Source organism: Protopterus annectens, chromosome 8.part0 (assembly GCF_019279795.1).
Source record: "Protopterus annectens isolate FY-2018-M chromosome 8.part0, PAN1.0, whole genome shotgun sequence".
Taxonomy (NCBI): domain Eukaryota; kingdom Metazoa; phylum Chordata; order Ceratodontiformes; family Protopteridae; genus Protopterus; species Protopterus annectens.
In genome coordinates this window covers 1,797,404,878-1,797,422,043 of record NC_056741.1, presented here as the reverse complement: position 1 = coordinate 1,797,422,043, position 17,166 = coordinate 1,797,404,878, and the positions used below count along the sequence as shown (strand labels likewise).

Sequence of the window (17,166 nt, the reverse complement as noted above, 5' to 3'; positions counted from 1 at the left end):
GATTATCTGAAGAGTCAATTATCTGAACCAGCCTTTCAAAGTTTTCGGTAGGAAAAATCGTAAAGTCTGAATATGTAAACATTATATGTACTCACTTCAGCATGTTTTTTGAGCACGTAGCCAGCTTGTGTGCGAAAAATATTCTTTATTGTCCACTGGAATAGTTGAATGGTTGAAAACTGTATCCCTGCTTACAGAAAAAAGATTTTAGAAGTTTTTTTATCCAGTTTAATTGGATGATACACAAATCCTTGAATGCACTCTAAGTATGCTGAATGATTTAGTTTTGTATTGTGTACAAGGAACAAATGCCCCCCCTCCCAAAAAAAAAAAAAAAAAAAAAAAAAAAGAAAAATGTCAAAATACACAGAATGACCTCCTGGCTACTACGGCATGGCAGTTAAAAAGGAATATAACTGTTCTAAAAAAAAATAAGAACCATTGAGGATAAAATTGCACTGGGTCTACAGACAGGAAACCTACTGCTGGGCTTTTTAACTTCTTTTGCGGCAGTGATAAACTGTGTTTCTTTTTACTCAAAGGGGAGAGAAGGCGAGTTTCTGTTTCTTTTTAGACCTCCATCAAAACATTCCAAAAATAATCTTCCATTTCAATTTTTATGACTACATAAATGTCACTGAAGGTCCTGCGTGTTATTCTGTGTAAGCACTTGCAGAAAAAAAAGTTATGTACTCACCATAACGTTCCATCAGAGTAGTTAAGACTTCATTTGTCAGCAACCTGTGGGTTCCGGATCCGAGCCGGCAGCTTACAAAGCTAAAGATCCGAGCTCCAAGCTCCTCCCCCTTACCCATATTACACTGCAACCTCCTTCCAATCCTCAGATCGAGTTTGCCACCCATTGCATGACACACAACAACCTACGATACCAAAAACCTGACCCAAACATATACACCAGGCTCGTCAGACTCAGGACATCGAGCCCAAACAGAAATAAACCACAAAGGTCAGGGGAGGGAAGATTGCTGACAAATGAAGTCTAACTACTCAGATGGAATGTTATAGTTAACTTAATTTGATCATCAACCTGTGGGACAGAGTCCCCAGCTACCCAAAATCTTGGGAGACCCTTAAGGAAGGATATTCCGGAGCACTGCAGAGCCAAAGGAAGCCCTTCCTCTAGACACCATATCCAGCTTATAATAAATAATAAAAGTGTGAGATGAAGCCCAGGTAGCTGCTGAACAAATGTCATCCAGGGAAACTCTAGACCAGAATGCAGCAGAAGTAGCTATAGAACGGGTAGAATGAGCATGAACCCCTTCTGGTTCTGGTAATCCGAGTTATTTATATGCTTGTAAAATACAAAGCGAAATCCATTTAGCGAGAGTCACCTTCGAAACCGGTTTTCCTAAAAAGGGTTTAGCAAAGGAAATAAAAAGCTGATCAGATTTACTGAAAGGTTTGGACCTATGTAAGTAAAAACGTAACTGCCTGTGAACATCCAGCAAATGAAGTTTGTATTCCCCTTTATTTTGAAAACTAGGGAAAAATACAGGAAAATTTATAGACTGATTAATGTTTGACGCCAAAGCAACTTTAGGAAGAAAAGACAGGTTAGCCCTGAGAGACACCGTATCCTTATGAAAAACTAGGTATGGGGATTTTATACATAGGGCTTGAAGCTCAGACACCCCTCCTGGCTGAAGTGATAGCTACTAGGAAGGCTGTCTTCCACGACAAGAATTTCAAGTCAACTGATGCTGCGGGCTCGAACGGGGACGCAACTATGGCCTGAAGAACCGAGGTCAAATCCCACGGAGGGGAAGGGTGTTTGATAGGTCGTCTCAGTAATAAAGGACATTTGATAAAGGTCTTGCAAATTTTGGCAGCAGCTAGAGAACCTGAATTTTCCCCTACATGAAAATGAGATACAGCCGCCAGCTGGACTTTCACTGTGGAAGAGCTTGCCCCCTTCTGGAAAATATGAGACAAAGTCTAACACGGCTGGAACTGGAGCGGTAAAGGGATCCAAATTTCTCTGAGAAGCCCATATTAAAAAACATTTCCATTTACTACTGTACACTTTCCTGGTAGAGGACTTGTGTGACGCTACCAGAATGGATTTAACTGCAGAAGAGATACCGGGAGTCCTGGCAACTAATGGAACTGGAGTAACCAAGCTGTGAGCTTGAGGCTGTCCAGATTCTGAGGAGGAATTCCCTAGGGATAACGAATGCGATCCGGAATGGGATCCAAAATCCAGGCCGGAGCTAGATGAGACCGTAGGCAAGTGAACCAAACTTGACGAGGTCAGAATGGTGCTACGAGGATAACCCTGCTCCCCAACCAACGAGCTTTCTGTAAGAATTTTGTCATAAGAAGAAGCGGGGGATACGCATAAAGAAGACCAGTTGGCCAAGCATGGACAAGAGAGTCTCTGGGGACTTCCCCTGTCGGGGGAATCAGAGCAAAAAACTCGCTGCACTTCATGTTGGACAACGATGCAGAGATATCACAGCAAGGCTGACCGCACCTGAAGATCTGTTCCGCTACATAAGGGTTCAGAGACCACTCAAAGTGAAAGGATAGTCCTGCTCAATTTGTCTACCAAAATGTTGGACCGACCCGTTATATGCACTGCTATCAGAAAACGGCTGGTGGAGGTCGCCCATTCCCACACACTCATGGTCTCTCAACAAAGTGGATAGGACCTGGTTGCCCCATTTGTTGATGTACCAGACCACTGACATTCTCTGACTGGATCGCAATAGTTCCCAGAGGAAGAAAGGTATGAAGGGCCTGCAACACTAAAAGGACTACTCTCATCTCTAGAACACTGATGTGGAGAACGGTCTTCGCTTGGGGTCCATGTGCCTTGGACAGTCCTGCCTGAGCAATGCCCCCCACCCTAAGGGGGAGGTGTCTGTGGTCACGTGGCTTGGGGCGGAGGCGTAACAAAGGGGCATCCTCCTTAAAGATCCTGGGATTGAAGCCATCACATGAGAGAAGCTTTGCACACTTTGCTTAGAGGAATCGGAAAGTCTACAGACTGAAATAGTAGAGACCACTGAACTTGAAACATCCACTTTAACACACTCATATGCAGACATGCACAAGGAACCAGATTTATAGCTGCTGCCATGGACCCTAGGGATCTCAGGACTAATTCCGCTGGGGGTGCAGGTGTCTGAAGAAGCGCCAAGACATGAAGGACCAGGCTCCGAAAGTCTGTCTGGGGTCAAAAATATCCTGGCCTGAAGATAATCTATTCTTGCCCCTATGAAGTCTAGAATTTGAACAGGTTGAAGAGAAGACTTCTTGAGGTTTATTGTGATACCCAGCTGATTCGACAGCTAAAGAAAGACGTTTCTGGCTAGCACAAGTTGATGCCTGGTGGAGGTGGTGAGGAGCCAGTCCGGGTACTGGAAGACCTGAATGCCCTGAAGCCTCAGGTGGGCCGCTACAACTGCCATGACCTTGGTAAACACCCTGGGGGCTGTGGCGAGACTGAAGGGTAGGACCCTGAACTGGTAGTGACTGGCTCCTAGTCAAAAGTGGAGGAACCTCCTGGATCGCCTGTCCATCAGGATATGGTAGTATGCATCCCTGAGGTATATCGAGCACATCCAGCCCTCCTCCTGAAAGAACGGCAGGATGGATTGTAAAGTGACCATCCATAACTTCTCCTTGGCAATGGACAGGTTCATCTTGGATAAGTCGAGGATCGGCCTCAAGTCCCCCGTCTTTTTTGGCACCAAAAAGAACCTAGAATAGATGTCTGATCCGGACTGGTCTGGGAGCACTAGCTGGATTGTCCTTTTGTGTAGCAGCTTTTTTTTTATTTCCAAAGCTGCTGCCTCCCTTTGAGTGAGTGGGATGTCCGGGAGGCACCTTGTGGATAGGAGACTGTTCAGGAAAGGAATAGAACAGCCTCTGGATATTATTCGAAGCACCCAATCTGATGTGATGGACTCCCACTGGGCTAGGTGCCTCGAAAAATGCCCCCCCCCAACTGCCTCCAGAGAGGAGCAGTTGGGCAACCCCTCTGGGCTGCTGTGTTGGTTGGTCGGAAAAGGGTTCCCATGACCCAAAATTCTTCTGTCCCCCCTCTGCCTCTGGGCTGGCATCCACCTTGTCCCCCTCTGCCTCTAGGGGAGGAGGAGTCCGGAGCATTACGGGACTGTTGAGACTTCCGGAACCGCAACAACTTCTGCCCTGACAGCGTTTTCCCATTCTTCTTTCTCTGGACTAGCATATCTCGGATGGTCTTCCCGAACAGGGTCGAACCGTCAAAAGGGGCATTCGCGAAGGACGCCTTGAAAGGTTCCAAAAAAATCACAAAGCCAGAGCCAGGCATGACGCCTCATGGCAATACCAGACCCGGCCGCCCTAGTGGCTCCCTCGGTGGTATGAGAGAGTAGACGCATGGACGTATTTGAAACAGACTTGAGAGTGGTCAAATGAGCCGAGAATGTCCGTTTATCCTTGGCCGAAATGGACTCCGGGGGAGACTCCGCATACTCTTTCACAAGATCCAAACAGATCAAAAGCTTGACGAACTAACCATAACTGCCTGGACCTCAAAAATCCAGTGTTGGTGAAGCCACGGCAAACGAGATAGGAGGATTGGAAGGAGGTTGCAGTGGAGTATGGGTAAGGGGAGCTTGGAGCTCAGATCTTTAGCTTGGTAAGCTATCGGCTCGGATCAGTATCGGATCCAGAACCCACAGGTTGATGATCAAATGAAGTTAACTACTTCAGATGCTATATTCTATAATTTTTTTCAAATGCATTCACACAAAAGTACTTTGAAAAATAAAAGGTAAGAATGCATGACAATTTCATTTAGGCATTTCCTTGCTACTGGCATTCTTACAATGGAGGGGATGTCTCATTATCAACTGCTGGCTGAAAACATTCACAGGATGAAAGCCTCCTAAAAGTGTGTGTGTGTGTGTGTGTGTGTGTGTGTGTGTGTGTGTGTGTGTGTGTGTATATATATATATATATATATATATATAATTTTTTTTTTTTTGCAAACGGGTTAAGGCTCTGCTGATAAACTGTCTACATCATCAAAGTTTCTTCAGATGATGTATTAATGTAGTGGGAAGTGGAAAAAAATGCATTTTTTGGTGGTACTGGGATGCTCAGAAGTACATTTTTTTAATACTAACAATGTAACAAAGAAAACACCTACGAAGAAAACAAGTGAATTTCTGTTCCAAATTTATTTAAACTTTACATACCAGGGCAAAAATTGCTTTGGCTTCTTTTTCACAGAGCCCTGGTGAAGAAAATAAAGGAACATAAATGGACAGTAGGATGAAATTGTGGCAGGTCATGACTTTTAATTTACAACTACAGTATGTATACATACAGCAGCAAAACTAAGGGTCAAAACCTAGAAAGGCTACAAAATACAGCACATGGACCAATACATTTACAAAACATTCAAAATTCTTACAAAAATGTGTACTGGTCCTTTATTCTTTGTACAAACTTAACAGACTGTGCTGCCATACAGGCTTTATTAATTTTACAATTTACAAATATCAGGAAAATGTCCCTTATTTTTGTCCAGAGAATAAAAACAATGATCCTTCAAAACAGTTACTGTCATCCATCCAAAATGGCTGCTTGTCAGCTACTTGCCAAACCATCAAAAGAAAGCAAAAGCAAAATAAAATCTTTTGCAGTCTGCACTGCCACCCTACCCCACCCCATGCCAAATACTCCTCTGTCAAATGTCATAAATTCAGTTCACTTTCCAATAAGACAAAATCGCATGTCTGAAAATGGCCTTCAAAACATTCTTTGGGATTCTGAGCATGGCAGACTTAGGGCATCTGTCCGGGCCACAGCCTGTTTCAGCAGCTGCTCCTCTGTACAAAGTGAGTGGGCAATAGTCAATTATCTTATTTATGAACACAATCTGCACAGATAGGTATTCATTATTTACAGTTATCTTCAAATTATATTCACAGCATCTTCTGTTTTGGCCAGTCAAACTTAAATTACAAAAATATCCACAGCTGAAATGGAACTTCCTTCAAGAGTCATCTGTCCCAGAAGCAGATCACCAAATGGACCGGAAGCGCTGGAAGGGATCAGTCAGTCAAGTAAAGATATCACAGCTTCATCACACAACCAACAACTTTCAGCTTGCTCCAGTGCCTTCCATTACTTGTTGTGCCTGCTTCGGACCCATACAGCATTGTGCAACAGACTGAAATAACCTGCAGACAAATGTAAAAATAGTTAATGCTTGCCTTAAGAATGCACCACATTATTACATGAATATAATTTTGTTGTTTCAAAAAACAGATATGTGATAATTATAAAAACTTTTGGTTTCTATATGAAATCAAGTAAGTGATATTAAAATTAACTGCAATATCCAGGTCAAGTTCACTAACCTGGTTACTGAAAGAATGAAGCTTGGGAAGCTGAGATAGCCAATTTTCTTTGCACACATCTTCAAGAGGTCTGGGAGATTATGCAAATCTAAAGGTTGGCACACCAGGTGCACTAAGGGGGATAATCACATCAATAATAGTCTAACCAGATAAAGGCTCAAACCACTGAAAACAGCAGTGAGTTACTTACAGACTCAAAGGAAAAGATGACTTACACGAGTTAAAGGTACAGTTACAAAAGGATTTGGCAATATCAAAGCACCTGGTATCAAGAAAACCTGTGAACAGCAATTATTTCCAAAGTACAGGCAAGAAAATAAACAGAAAAGATGCTGTGAGGATGAGTAAATTTAAGCATTAAAATGTAGGTCCAGCACTAATGCTGCTGGTATCAAAGTTAGTGCTGAGAAAATACACAGATTAAAAGGAAGCTGTTAAGAAACAGCAATGATAAATTATTGAAGTTTGAAAAGAAAACACTTAATGGAGTCCAGGTGCTTAGCTAAATAGCTGCTAGAGCTGCATGACTGAACAGTGGTCCTACTCCTGTTCCAGCTGTTGCTAGGTTAAATAAGACATGCAAAGGAAACAACTGTTGATTATCAGGTTGCCCACTGAGAGTTAAGGCCCATGTCCAACCCAGACAGAAAACTACACAGAAGAGAATATTAAAATATACTTCAGCTTAAAATTAGATGTACTTTAAAGCAGACAATAAAATCAGCAGGCATTACTAAAACAGAAACAATTACGCAACTAAGATAAAATACATGTTAACAGACAGCTTGAGTGTACAGGATTATGATACAGTTAATGTTATGCTTACTGACAAAGTCTAGAAAGACAGTTTATTGATGCCAAACAATTGTACTGTATGAAACAATGCCTTTATACGTACCCATTTACAAGGAGAATAATGACTTTTGAATATATACAGGACTGTGCTCTTCACACTTTGTGTGGAAAATGCTTTTGTTTGGCCCAAGTTTCTGAAAAGAAAAGGCGACAGCACTTCTGGTGATTGCATTTCTTGTAAAACTCAGATTTTAGATAATGTGTACCAACTGTATGAGAGAAAGAGGTGGTGGCGGAACCGACTGTGGGCGTAAGAACCAGCAGACAGTTCAGAAAATATCAGTCTGTACCCAAACAGCAGCAAGTTTACAGACAAGTCACAATGAAAGGCTCTATTACACAGTTTCAGATTAAGGGCTGGATGTCATGTCAGTACAGATAATACAACCAAAGCAAAACTAGAGCATAGCCATAAGGCTATAAACTTGGGCCTGTAGCTGGAGGTAAGGAAACAGGTGGTCCTATAGGGAAATAAGTCTATATAGACTGATGGCATTTTTTCAGAATGCCATTTCAGCAAAAAAGTTTTGCAGAAAGCACTTTCAGTAATAGAGGAGAATTCACCCTCTTCTCCACGGTTGCGTGACAGAGTAGGCATATTTAAGTTTGGTGGTGTGAAGAGGATGTCTCTACACACGGAGGGGGGGGGAGGGATGCAGGGGAGCTTGACCCTGCAAAATACTGAGGTTTACCGAAAGTGCTTTCAAAAAAAAAAAAAAAAAATTCAGATGCAGGGAAGCTGTGTCAATCTAAATGCTTCCATCCTATAATGGTTTCCAGGCAGACTTTTTAGACAGTTAAAGCAACTTGCTAATGAAAATTAAAAAAACCCTTTAAAGACTTAATTTCAGCAGGAGAAAGAATGTTTTTCACCCATACTTAAAGTGGTTGTAGACGGACTTTAACAGTTACTAACTGAGTTAGACAGGAGGAGTAAAAATCCTAGAACCATACTTCTAGGATAGAAAAATAAACCTTCTGGAGATTATTTTCAGCTTTAAAAAAAAAAAAAAAAAAAAAAAAAAAAAAAATGTCTAAGAACATGATGGGTAATGTGTGGGCCAGGTAACTAAAACCCCAACAAGTGACTTGGTCTATACATATGCCCTGTGTAACCAACCATGTAGAAAGCCTAGGGCATACCCAGAAAAAATTATAGTTGTGTAAAATCTTACAATAATGATATATGTCCTCTTCACTGTTGCAGTATTGTTAACATGAGGGATTTCCTTGCCAAGGATGGCTCGACGTCTGGCCAGCTCCCCCCCCAAAAGCTTTTAATTATCTTAAGGTATGCTGTACATATGCTCCTCAGGTACGTAGGGCATAAAAAAGCACGTTCGGATCCACTATCCTCAGAACTGAATGCCCCAGTAGGAATGCTAGTCCAAGGAAATGGAGGTAAACAATATATACAAAACAGAAAAAAAGGGGTAGGAGGGAAGGATTGAATACGGCAACAGTGAAGAGGACATCTATTGTTATGGTAAGATTTCACACAACTATTATATGTCCTTCTATTCTAATGCTGCACCATTCTTAACATGAGGGAGAGTGTCAAAACTCAAGAAGAAATATGGGAAAAAGAAGGACCCCTAGCAAAACCAGTTCTAGCTTTGGATATTCCATTCAATTTGTAGTGTTTGGTAAAAGTATGCCCAGAAGTCCAGGTAGCTGCCTCAAGAATGGAGTTAGTGTCTAAACCCTTGAAAAAAGCACCAGAAGTGACAGCCTTAGTAAAATGAGCATTAACAGTAAAAAGTATGGGTCTTAGCAAGAAGAACATAACAAAAAGAAATAGCTTTAGAAATCCAAGAAATTGTCTACTTGGAAACAGCAAACCCCAAATACCTGGGATGAAAAGAAACAAAAAGGTGATCAGATTTCCTGATAGCCTTATCTTATTCAAATAAAATTCTGAGTTGTCTATGCACATCCAAGGTGTGTCGTACTTTCTTGCAAGCAGACTGTGGATAAGAGAAAAAATGGACAAATTAATAGATTAGGTGGCAACTCATTCACCACTTTGGCCATAAAAAAAAAAAGGATTAGCAAACAAGGACACCCTGTCCTTATGAAAAACCAGAAAAGGAGGACAAGCCGTAAGGGCATGAAGCTCAGACACCCGTCTGGCAGAAGGAAGGGCTAACAACAGAGCAGTCTCTTCTAAGTACAGTGTTGCAAGGAAGCTGAAGCTGCAGGCTCAAAACGGAACCAGAGTCAGTTTCTCCAAAACAAAATTAAGATCCCAGGGAGGTTTTGCCTCAAACCTAGGAGATAAAGGCAAACAAGCTGAGAAAGTTGATAAGTGGGGCTTGACAGAGGAAAACGCCAACCCAGCATTGAGCAATTCACACAAATAAGGAAGAAACACAGGAACATCCACATAGAGTGGTTCCACGTTACTTGAAACACACCAGACTGAAAACCTCTTCCATTTGGATACGTAGGATTTCCTAGTATCGTGTTTCCTGGCCTCTTGCAGAACCGTAAGAACATCCTCAGAGAAAAGGTGTTTATAAGGAATCAAAATCCTATCATCCACAGAGTCAGATGACAAGTGGACAGGTGGAGATGGATTAGAGATCTTTTGTAACTTGTGATGACTGCCCTTGGCTAAATGCAGATGAGGAAACCAATGCTGTGTTGGCCAAAAGGGAGTCTCAGCAAGATTTTGGGTTTGTCTTTTTGAATCTTGAACAGAACTTTTGGAATGGGGGGGGTGCATACAGAAACATCCCCTTCCAAGAAAATGACAGGGTGCCCACCTTCCAAACCAGAGGATCTGGGACTCTGGCACAAAATTGAGGAAGCTGCCTATTTGGAGGGGAGGCAAACAGATCTAGTTGAGGAGCAGTACCCCGCTTGTGGGCAATGTCTAGAAATGCATCCCTTTGAGGTATTAATTCGTGGAATTGTGTCAAGGACCTGCTCAGAGTGTCTGCCACATATTTTTGACCTGAGGGAATATAAATTGCGTGAAGAGTTGCAAGGTACTGTTCTACAAGTTCCTAAACCATGACAGCTAGCCTGCAAAGAAGTTAAGGTTTTGTCTGCTCCCTATTTGTTTACATGCCACAGGACTGTGGTGTTGTCTGAAAACACTTTGAGATGTCCTGGGGAGAGAAGAGGATGGAAAGCTTAAATGGCCAGAAGTGCTCTCATCTCTTTTATGCTGATGTGCTTCTTTTGCTGAAGAGTCCAGATTTCCTGTACTTTCACAGTGCCAAAGGCTGCTCCCCAACCTATATCTGAAGTGTCTGTCAACAGTTCTTGACATGGAAGAGGACGACAGAAAGGAAGGACTGGGATCAAAGACAACTGCTGAATCCACCAGAGAAGTTCCTTCTTTAGACAGGGAAGAGGAGGAACTGTAAATTCTAGGATTCACAGGTTCATAGATTAGTACTAGGCTAACTGCTCTTGGGGGCCATTTTAAGCCTAGCCAATTATCCCATGTGAGAATCAAACCCTGTACCTTGTGTTTGTAAGGTAACACCTTAACCATTATCCCAACCTCCCATGCGCATGTTTGTTACCAGAATGATTTTGGGAACCAGTGAAATTTCCTCATGTGGAGTTTAACTAAAGGTAACATAGCAATGGAGGATGCCACAAATCCCAGAAGTCTCAAAAACTCACTAGCTGTGACAGAGGTCCGAGGAAGAAGATTTTGAAAGAAAGAAATTAGAGTCATGGTCTTTAGTGGAGGCAGGGATGCCAACACAGCCACAGTCTGAATCCTACACCCCATGAAAACATGAACTTGAGATGATATCAGAGGAGACGTTTTGAAATTTATTGTAAACCCCAGACTTTGCAAAAGAATAAAGGCAAAGTTAAGACTTTGCAGTAAGGTCCTCTGGAGAGGATGTCTGAAACAGGAGACCATCCAAGTAAGGGAATACTTGGATACCTTGAAGCCTTCAAAAAGCAATCACTGGAGCTAGGCATTTGGTAAATACCCTTGGGGGGGGGGGTAGAGAAGCCAAAGGGCAAAGCACAGAACTGAAAATTCCAGGAAACAGAGAAACAAAAATTTCCTGAAAAGGGGGTGAACAGGTATATGTAAGGTAGACATCCTTGATATCCAGAAAAGCCATGAAAGCCTGAGAAAGGAATAAAGGGAATAAGGTCTGAGGAGAACATACAAAAGGAAGGAACCTTCAAAAAGGTATTTAGATGTGAATAATCCACAATGCGTCTCCAAGGACCATCCTTTCTGGGCACCAGAAACATTTGGGAATAAAACCTTTTCCCCCTTGGGCCTGTGGAACCTCTTGAATGGGTCCCTGATGCACCAGTTCTCGAAGCACCTCTGGGAATAAATGCAACTGTTCCTGAGAAGGTTGAGGAATGCCCATGAAGGGAAGTAGGAATTTCCAAACCATGAAATACCTTGTTGAATTATGGAAAGAACCCAGGAGTCTTCGGCTATGCTTGACCAAACTGGCAAAGAACTCATGAGTCTTGGGTTATGCTTGACCAAACTGGAAGAGACAGAAATAGAAAGCGGAGGAATGAGGCTGGGAGGAGTGTGACAGTCAGAAAATACCTGGCTTGTTAGGAAAGGGCTGCTTCTGAGAGAAGTTTTTAGCTGGAGCAACCCTCCTTTCACTTTATTTTTTTTACTTTTAGGAGGAGGATGGGCCTGTTTACAAACAAAGGCAGGGTTGGAAGGATAGTTCCTTTGGAACTTAGGCACAGGTGAAACAAAAAGATGTTTCAAGTCCTGTAACTCTTTGCCTTTCTCCTACAAGGACTTAAATCAGCAGCAGCAGTAGCAAACAAGTGATCGTTACCTAGAGGAGCATCCATCAACTTGGCTTTTATATCATCTGGCAGAGGTTGAAGCCTTAGCCAGGAATAAATCCTCAATACTAATCCTGAAGCAGCAGCTCTAGATGAAGCTTCTGCTGCACCACAACTGCACTTAATACAACGGCGAGCTTACCTGAGAGGAAGCCCATAATAAAGACTAGGCTGAAGTTTTGCCCACAGAATCTGGAACATCAGAGATAACTTAAGTAGCATGGGAAAGGAGAAGACAGCCAAAACATATCTAATCATATGAATTTGGTAATTAATAGCATGAAAGGCAAGAGTGACAGAAGTATACACCTTCTTTCCCAGTCTTTCCATAAGCCTGTATTCCTTATCAGAAGGAAGAAGTTTAGTAGAGCGCAGTAACTTGGAAGGCTTATCTGAAGCAATAGAAACTACTGAAGGGTCAGCAGATGGGCACTTGTAAAGACATTTGCAATCAGGCACTTTATAAAAACGGTCAGCCTTCATAGGAGCAGGGAGCTGTGAATCCGGAGCCTGAGCTGTTGAAGAAAAAGCATACAGTAAAGCAGGCAAAACTTGAGGAAGAGCAAATGGTGAGGGAGACTCCATATGTAGGAGCTCATATAATCTCTTTTGCATATCTGAAACTTGTAAGCAATCCCACTTGAACTACCCCATCTTAGCAATGGTATCTCTAAAAGTAAACCCCTCAATAGCAGACTCTAGACTGGCGGATTCCTCTTCAGGAGGATAAAACTCTAGAGGGGATGGAATCCAGGTGGAATAAGCCAAGGATCCCTCATCCTACGAAAGTTCTAAAATCCTGATCCTTAACTCTCTTGGAAGGAAATTATTTCTAAGGAGGAGCAGGGACAAAGACACCCAAAGAAGGCTTCAGAGCCATAATGGCATTAAATAAGCCATTCACTCAGAGGGTCCCTGGGAGAAGAAACATGCTTTGTTTTTTGCTTCTTTAACTGGACGCCCAACATCGACCTAAACTCATCTGTTAGAACTTCCTCCCTTACCTGAATTTGAGGAACCCCTCCAAGGCCCTTCTGTGATAATCAGTCTTGGTTCCCCCTGACCATCCAAAACTGATATATGCAATGCCTCAGACGATGTGCCTGTTGTCAGATCCATGGTGGTCTCGGAAATGGTCCCAGCCAAGGTATCCAACTCCAGAACTGGGTAAACCTCTGGAATTTCATCAGCCTGAGAGAGATGTCCACTGTAGGAGATGTAGAGGAATAGTCTGACCCAGGTTTTTTTGGCCTTTCTCTTCAATGGAGACTCCACATCAGTTCTAAAAGTTCCCTCTATAGTGTATTTCCTTAAAAGTTTGAGACGGTGGTTTTCCAAGTAAATTGCAAGGGAGAAAAGACGACTTTGTAAAAGCTTAGGCACAAAGGCTGGACAAATACTGCAAGCTTTATGATCATGAGTAGGCCCAAAGTAAAACAAGCACTGCTGTTCTTATGTGGAATCTGTCTCCCACACTGGCATTTGCCTTTTCTAGATGACATGTAAAACCCCACAAAAAGCAGCATAAATAAGAAAGATAAACCCCCCATGGGGCACTTATCTGAACAGCTCGATACACCAGCAAACAACTTGGGTGAGGAGACTGATGATTGAAGATGGCGTTTGAACTGGTGACAGAGAAGTTCTGAGGATGGTATGTCTGGATGTCACTTTTATGCCCTACGTACACAAGGAGCATACATGCGACACACCTTAAGGTAGTAAAAGGATTTGTTATGCTGGCCAGACATCGGGTTTCCCTTGGCAGGGAATGCCTTATGTTAATAAACATGCAACAGAATAGGACACTGTCCAGATACAACTAGTCCATCTAAGTTGCCAAATCTGCCAAAATTTCCTAAATGGCAAATATTTCTGGTTCCATGCAAATGAGAGAGAAAATTATTTCAGAAATACCCCCCTTTTGGCAAGGAGACTATTTCCATTCAACAGAATAGGAGACTCACTCGTTTAGCAAGTCAGAAAACGACCCCAGTGGTGGGAACAGCAGGTCAAAACCAATACATGGCATCTCTTGGTGAGTTAGGAGCCCAGTCAGCAACTGTGTGCTTGCAGTTGTGCGCGCACACACAAACAAAAAGTCTAATGGCAAAAAAATTACTCTGACAAAAGAATAATGTAATTGCTAACTCGGAAAAATTGTGCTAGGGCAAGGACTGCTTACAACTGAAAACTCTTTAGGCAGAAAATGAGAGTCCATTTGAGTCATTCAAACTGAAAAAAATGGAGTCCTACTTAACTCACGGGAAATTTTTTATAGGCTCATTCTTTCTTGAAATCCCCCAAGCCAGAACGAACTTCAGGGGGATGCATTCAGTTCCTCCACCTTTGTAAAACTCTATGCCTAGTAGACCTGATGTATACCAATGTAGGCACCAATAAAATACTGCTACAATATTAACTTAAAGAATCAATGACAGTGAGGAGAAATTCTTGACATCTGACATAGGGCTGTGCCATTTTATGGACATCATTTATATTTTAGTGTACTTCTCAACCTGGAAGATGCTAGCTAATTAATTCATGCAATAGTACTGAAGAAAATATTCTTGTATATACCTTCTAATACCCAAACTTTGCTTTATAAAGGATAAAAACATTCCTGTAAGTCAGAAACATAAAAGGGAGAATAAAATAAAACACTCTGACAGACTAGAACAATAAATGACTAAGTTCACGAATAGTGGACGAAAGTGCTTATCATTAAAGTATGTTTTACCTATGGGCAGTGCTTATTGGCAGTTTAATTTTATTATATTTGTTTCGGTTACATTGTTTTATCCACTTTTTATTGTTGTTGAAACTAGAACAATAAAACCTTATTTTCTCTCTTTTTATTTTCTTTTTAAATGAAATATGTTAACTTAATGGCAGGAAAAACAATTTTCCTAATGCTTTTAGCTCACAAAAGTAACTAAACCTTCTGCTGCTATACAGTTGAATATTATGCTCTTTCCTTGAAAATAAAAATGGCATCCTTTTTCAGGTGTGGGTCTGATGGCACTACTTTTATACACAGATTTCTCAAAGGAAGTCATTTACCCACAGAAGAGTAAAAAACACACAAAAAGCATAGAACTGTACTTTTAGCAGGTAAGGTAAAATAACTTGAGTGTTGAAACAAGCAGGTCCTCTTGGCCAACACCACCATGTCAGATAGACCAGTCAGAGCAGCAAAAAACTGAAAGCATACATTTCATATGGTGGGGGGACACCGGACAGCTGAAAAGATTTAGTTGAAAATGCTCTCCTTCAGCAGAAATTCTAAACCATATAATTTGAATCCTTCAGCAATGACCCATATGACGTGCATTAGTACCCATCTTATGGCTACAACTAACAGAAGTACTGTAAGAATCATCTGCTTGTACAACAGGTGCATTTGATTGTGTATACCCCAATTAAATCAAATGGTGCATTGCTTTTCTCCAGTCCCTCTCTCTCATCAGAAATATGGGAGTTTTGCAAAGTATCCTGTACCTTACCAAAGGTGGAGCTCTGACAAGTAGTTATGGGGCCACATAAAATAATGCCCTTACGGAAAAGTTACTCCGTCAATGAGTCAAGTGGCCATTGGTTCAGATTCTCTAAACATACAATAACGGATGATGGAAGGGTCCACATTAAAATTGCTGGGCTGGAGTTACCTCTAGTAGTACACTTCCATTTTGCTCATACTTTGACTTATCTGATAGTTTTCCTTGAACTCTGTTTACACAAATTTGAAACAGAGATCTGTGGGACTGCTGCTGGTCATAAAAAAGTGAAACGTGCAATCTGAAGTGCATTTGGCTGGCTGTCAGACTCTGCGCTGTCATGAAGGAAATACACAAGTATGTGGAGACATGAGGGATTCAGGGAGGCCTGACCACTGGAAACATTTAAAGATAAAGTCCAACAGGAAAACCTCACCAAAGGCAACCGCTCACAGCAAACAGCAACACAACTCCATAAAAAAGCAGTTGCCACCAATATGAAGTAGTATTTATTCATCACTGAAGTAGTATTTATTCATCACTTTTTTCAGGGTGGGCTTGATGGGAATGACCTCATTGAGGCCAGGAAATCTGTGTGTTGTTAATTCTATAATCCACCTAGTTTCTTCACACTCAGTCCTGTTCACAATATCATCCCCTCTGTTCCCTTTGGATATCAGCCTGATAACCATAAATTTAAAACTATGACCTGCAAATGCTGATGCATGCCTAAAAAGAACATGCATCAGCATTTGCAGGTCACGCCCTGAAAAAAGGCGGACTCAATACTGAACATTGACTGGCTGTGAAGAGTTTTAAATGATTTCCTGTATCTGTAATGTACTGTCTGAAGGGTAACAACCCGAAAGCGCTTACTGTTCTTGGATTTTATTTACAGCTTTTATTTTTGTACTTGCTGTTTTGTATCAGTGACGAATAAATACTTCTTCATATTGGTGGCAACTGCTTTTTATGGACTTGTGTTACTGGAAACATTTAAGTTGAGCAGTTCTAAATTCTCATTTTTTGTGTTACAGGTAGGATTTATGGTGGCATAATGGGCTCAGTAGAAAGTTTTCTACTTCAGGGTGGCCACAGTGGTGCAGCTGTTAATGTTACCGCCTCACAGCAAGAGGTTCTCTGGTTCGATCCTTGGCTAGGGTGCCTTCTGTGGAGTCTGCATGTCCTCCCTGTGGTCACGTGGGTTTCCTCCGGGTGCTCTGGTTTCCTCCCACATCCCAAAGACATGCTGTAGGTGGATTGGACACACTAAATTCGCCCTAGGCATGAGTGCATGTGTGTGAGTGCCTTCTGTGGAAGGTTGGGCGTTGGGCTAGCAACTCGACACCGAAAAACTCCACTGCCAATCATGAGCAGATAGGTGATCCGCTGTGGCGACCTCTAACCGGGAAAAGTCGAAAGAAGAAGAAAAAGAAAGATTTCTACTTCACAACTTCAGGGTATGGTGTTCAGTTCTAACCTTCATTGTTTGTGTGGAGTTTTGACAACACACTCTATGTAGTTTGGTTTCCTTCCACTTCTTAAAAAATGCTGCTGAATTTAATAAACTAAACTGTCAATATAGTTGTTATATTTACCCCTACCTTTGGAGCCAGGTC

At 41.9% G+C, this 17,166-nt stretch overlaps 1 protein-coding gene across 1 annotated transcript in view; it reads right to left on the bottom strand.

The window, feature by feature from the left end:
- Window positions 1–5,176: 5,176 nt before the first annotated feature.
- CNOT1 (CCR4-NOT transcription complex subunit 1) overlaps window positions 5,177–17,166 on the bottom strand; it is a 4,219,019-nt gene continuing 4,207,029 nt past the window's right edge. The window contains exon 49 of the mRNA XM_044079520.1: window positions 5,177–6,203. Within this exon, the coding sequence (XP_043935455.1) occupies window positions 6,125–6,203 (79 nt within the window). The 3' untranslated portion in view covers window positions 5,177–6,124. The remainder of the gene's footprint in view (window positions 6,204–17,166) is intronic.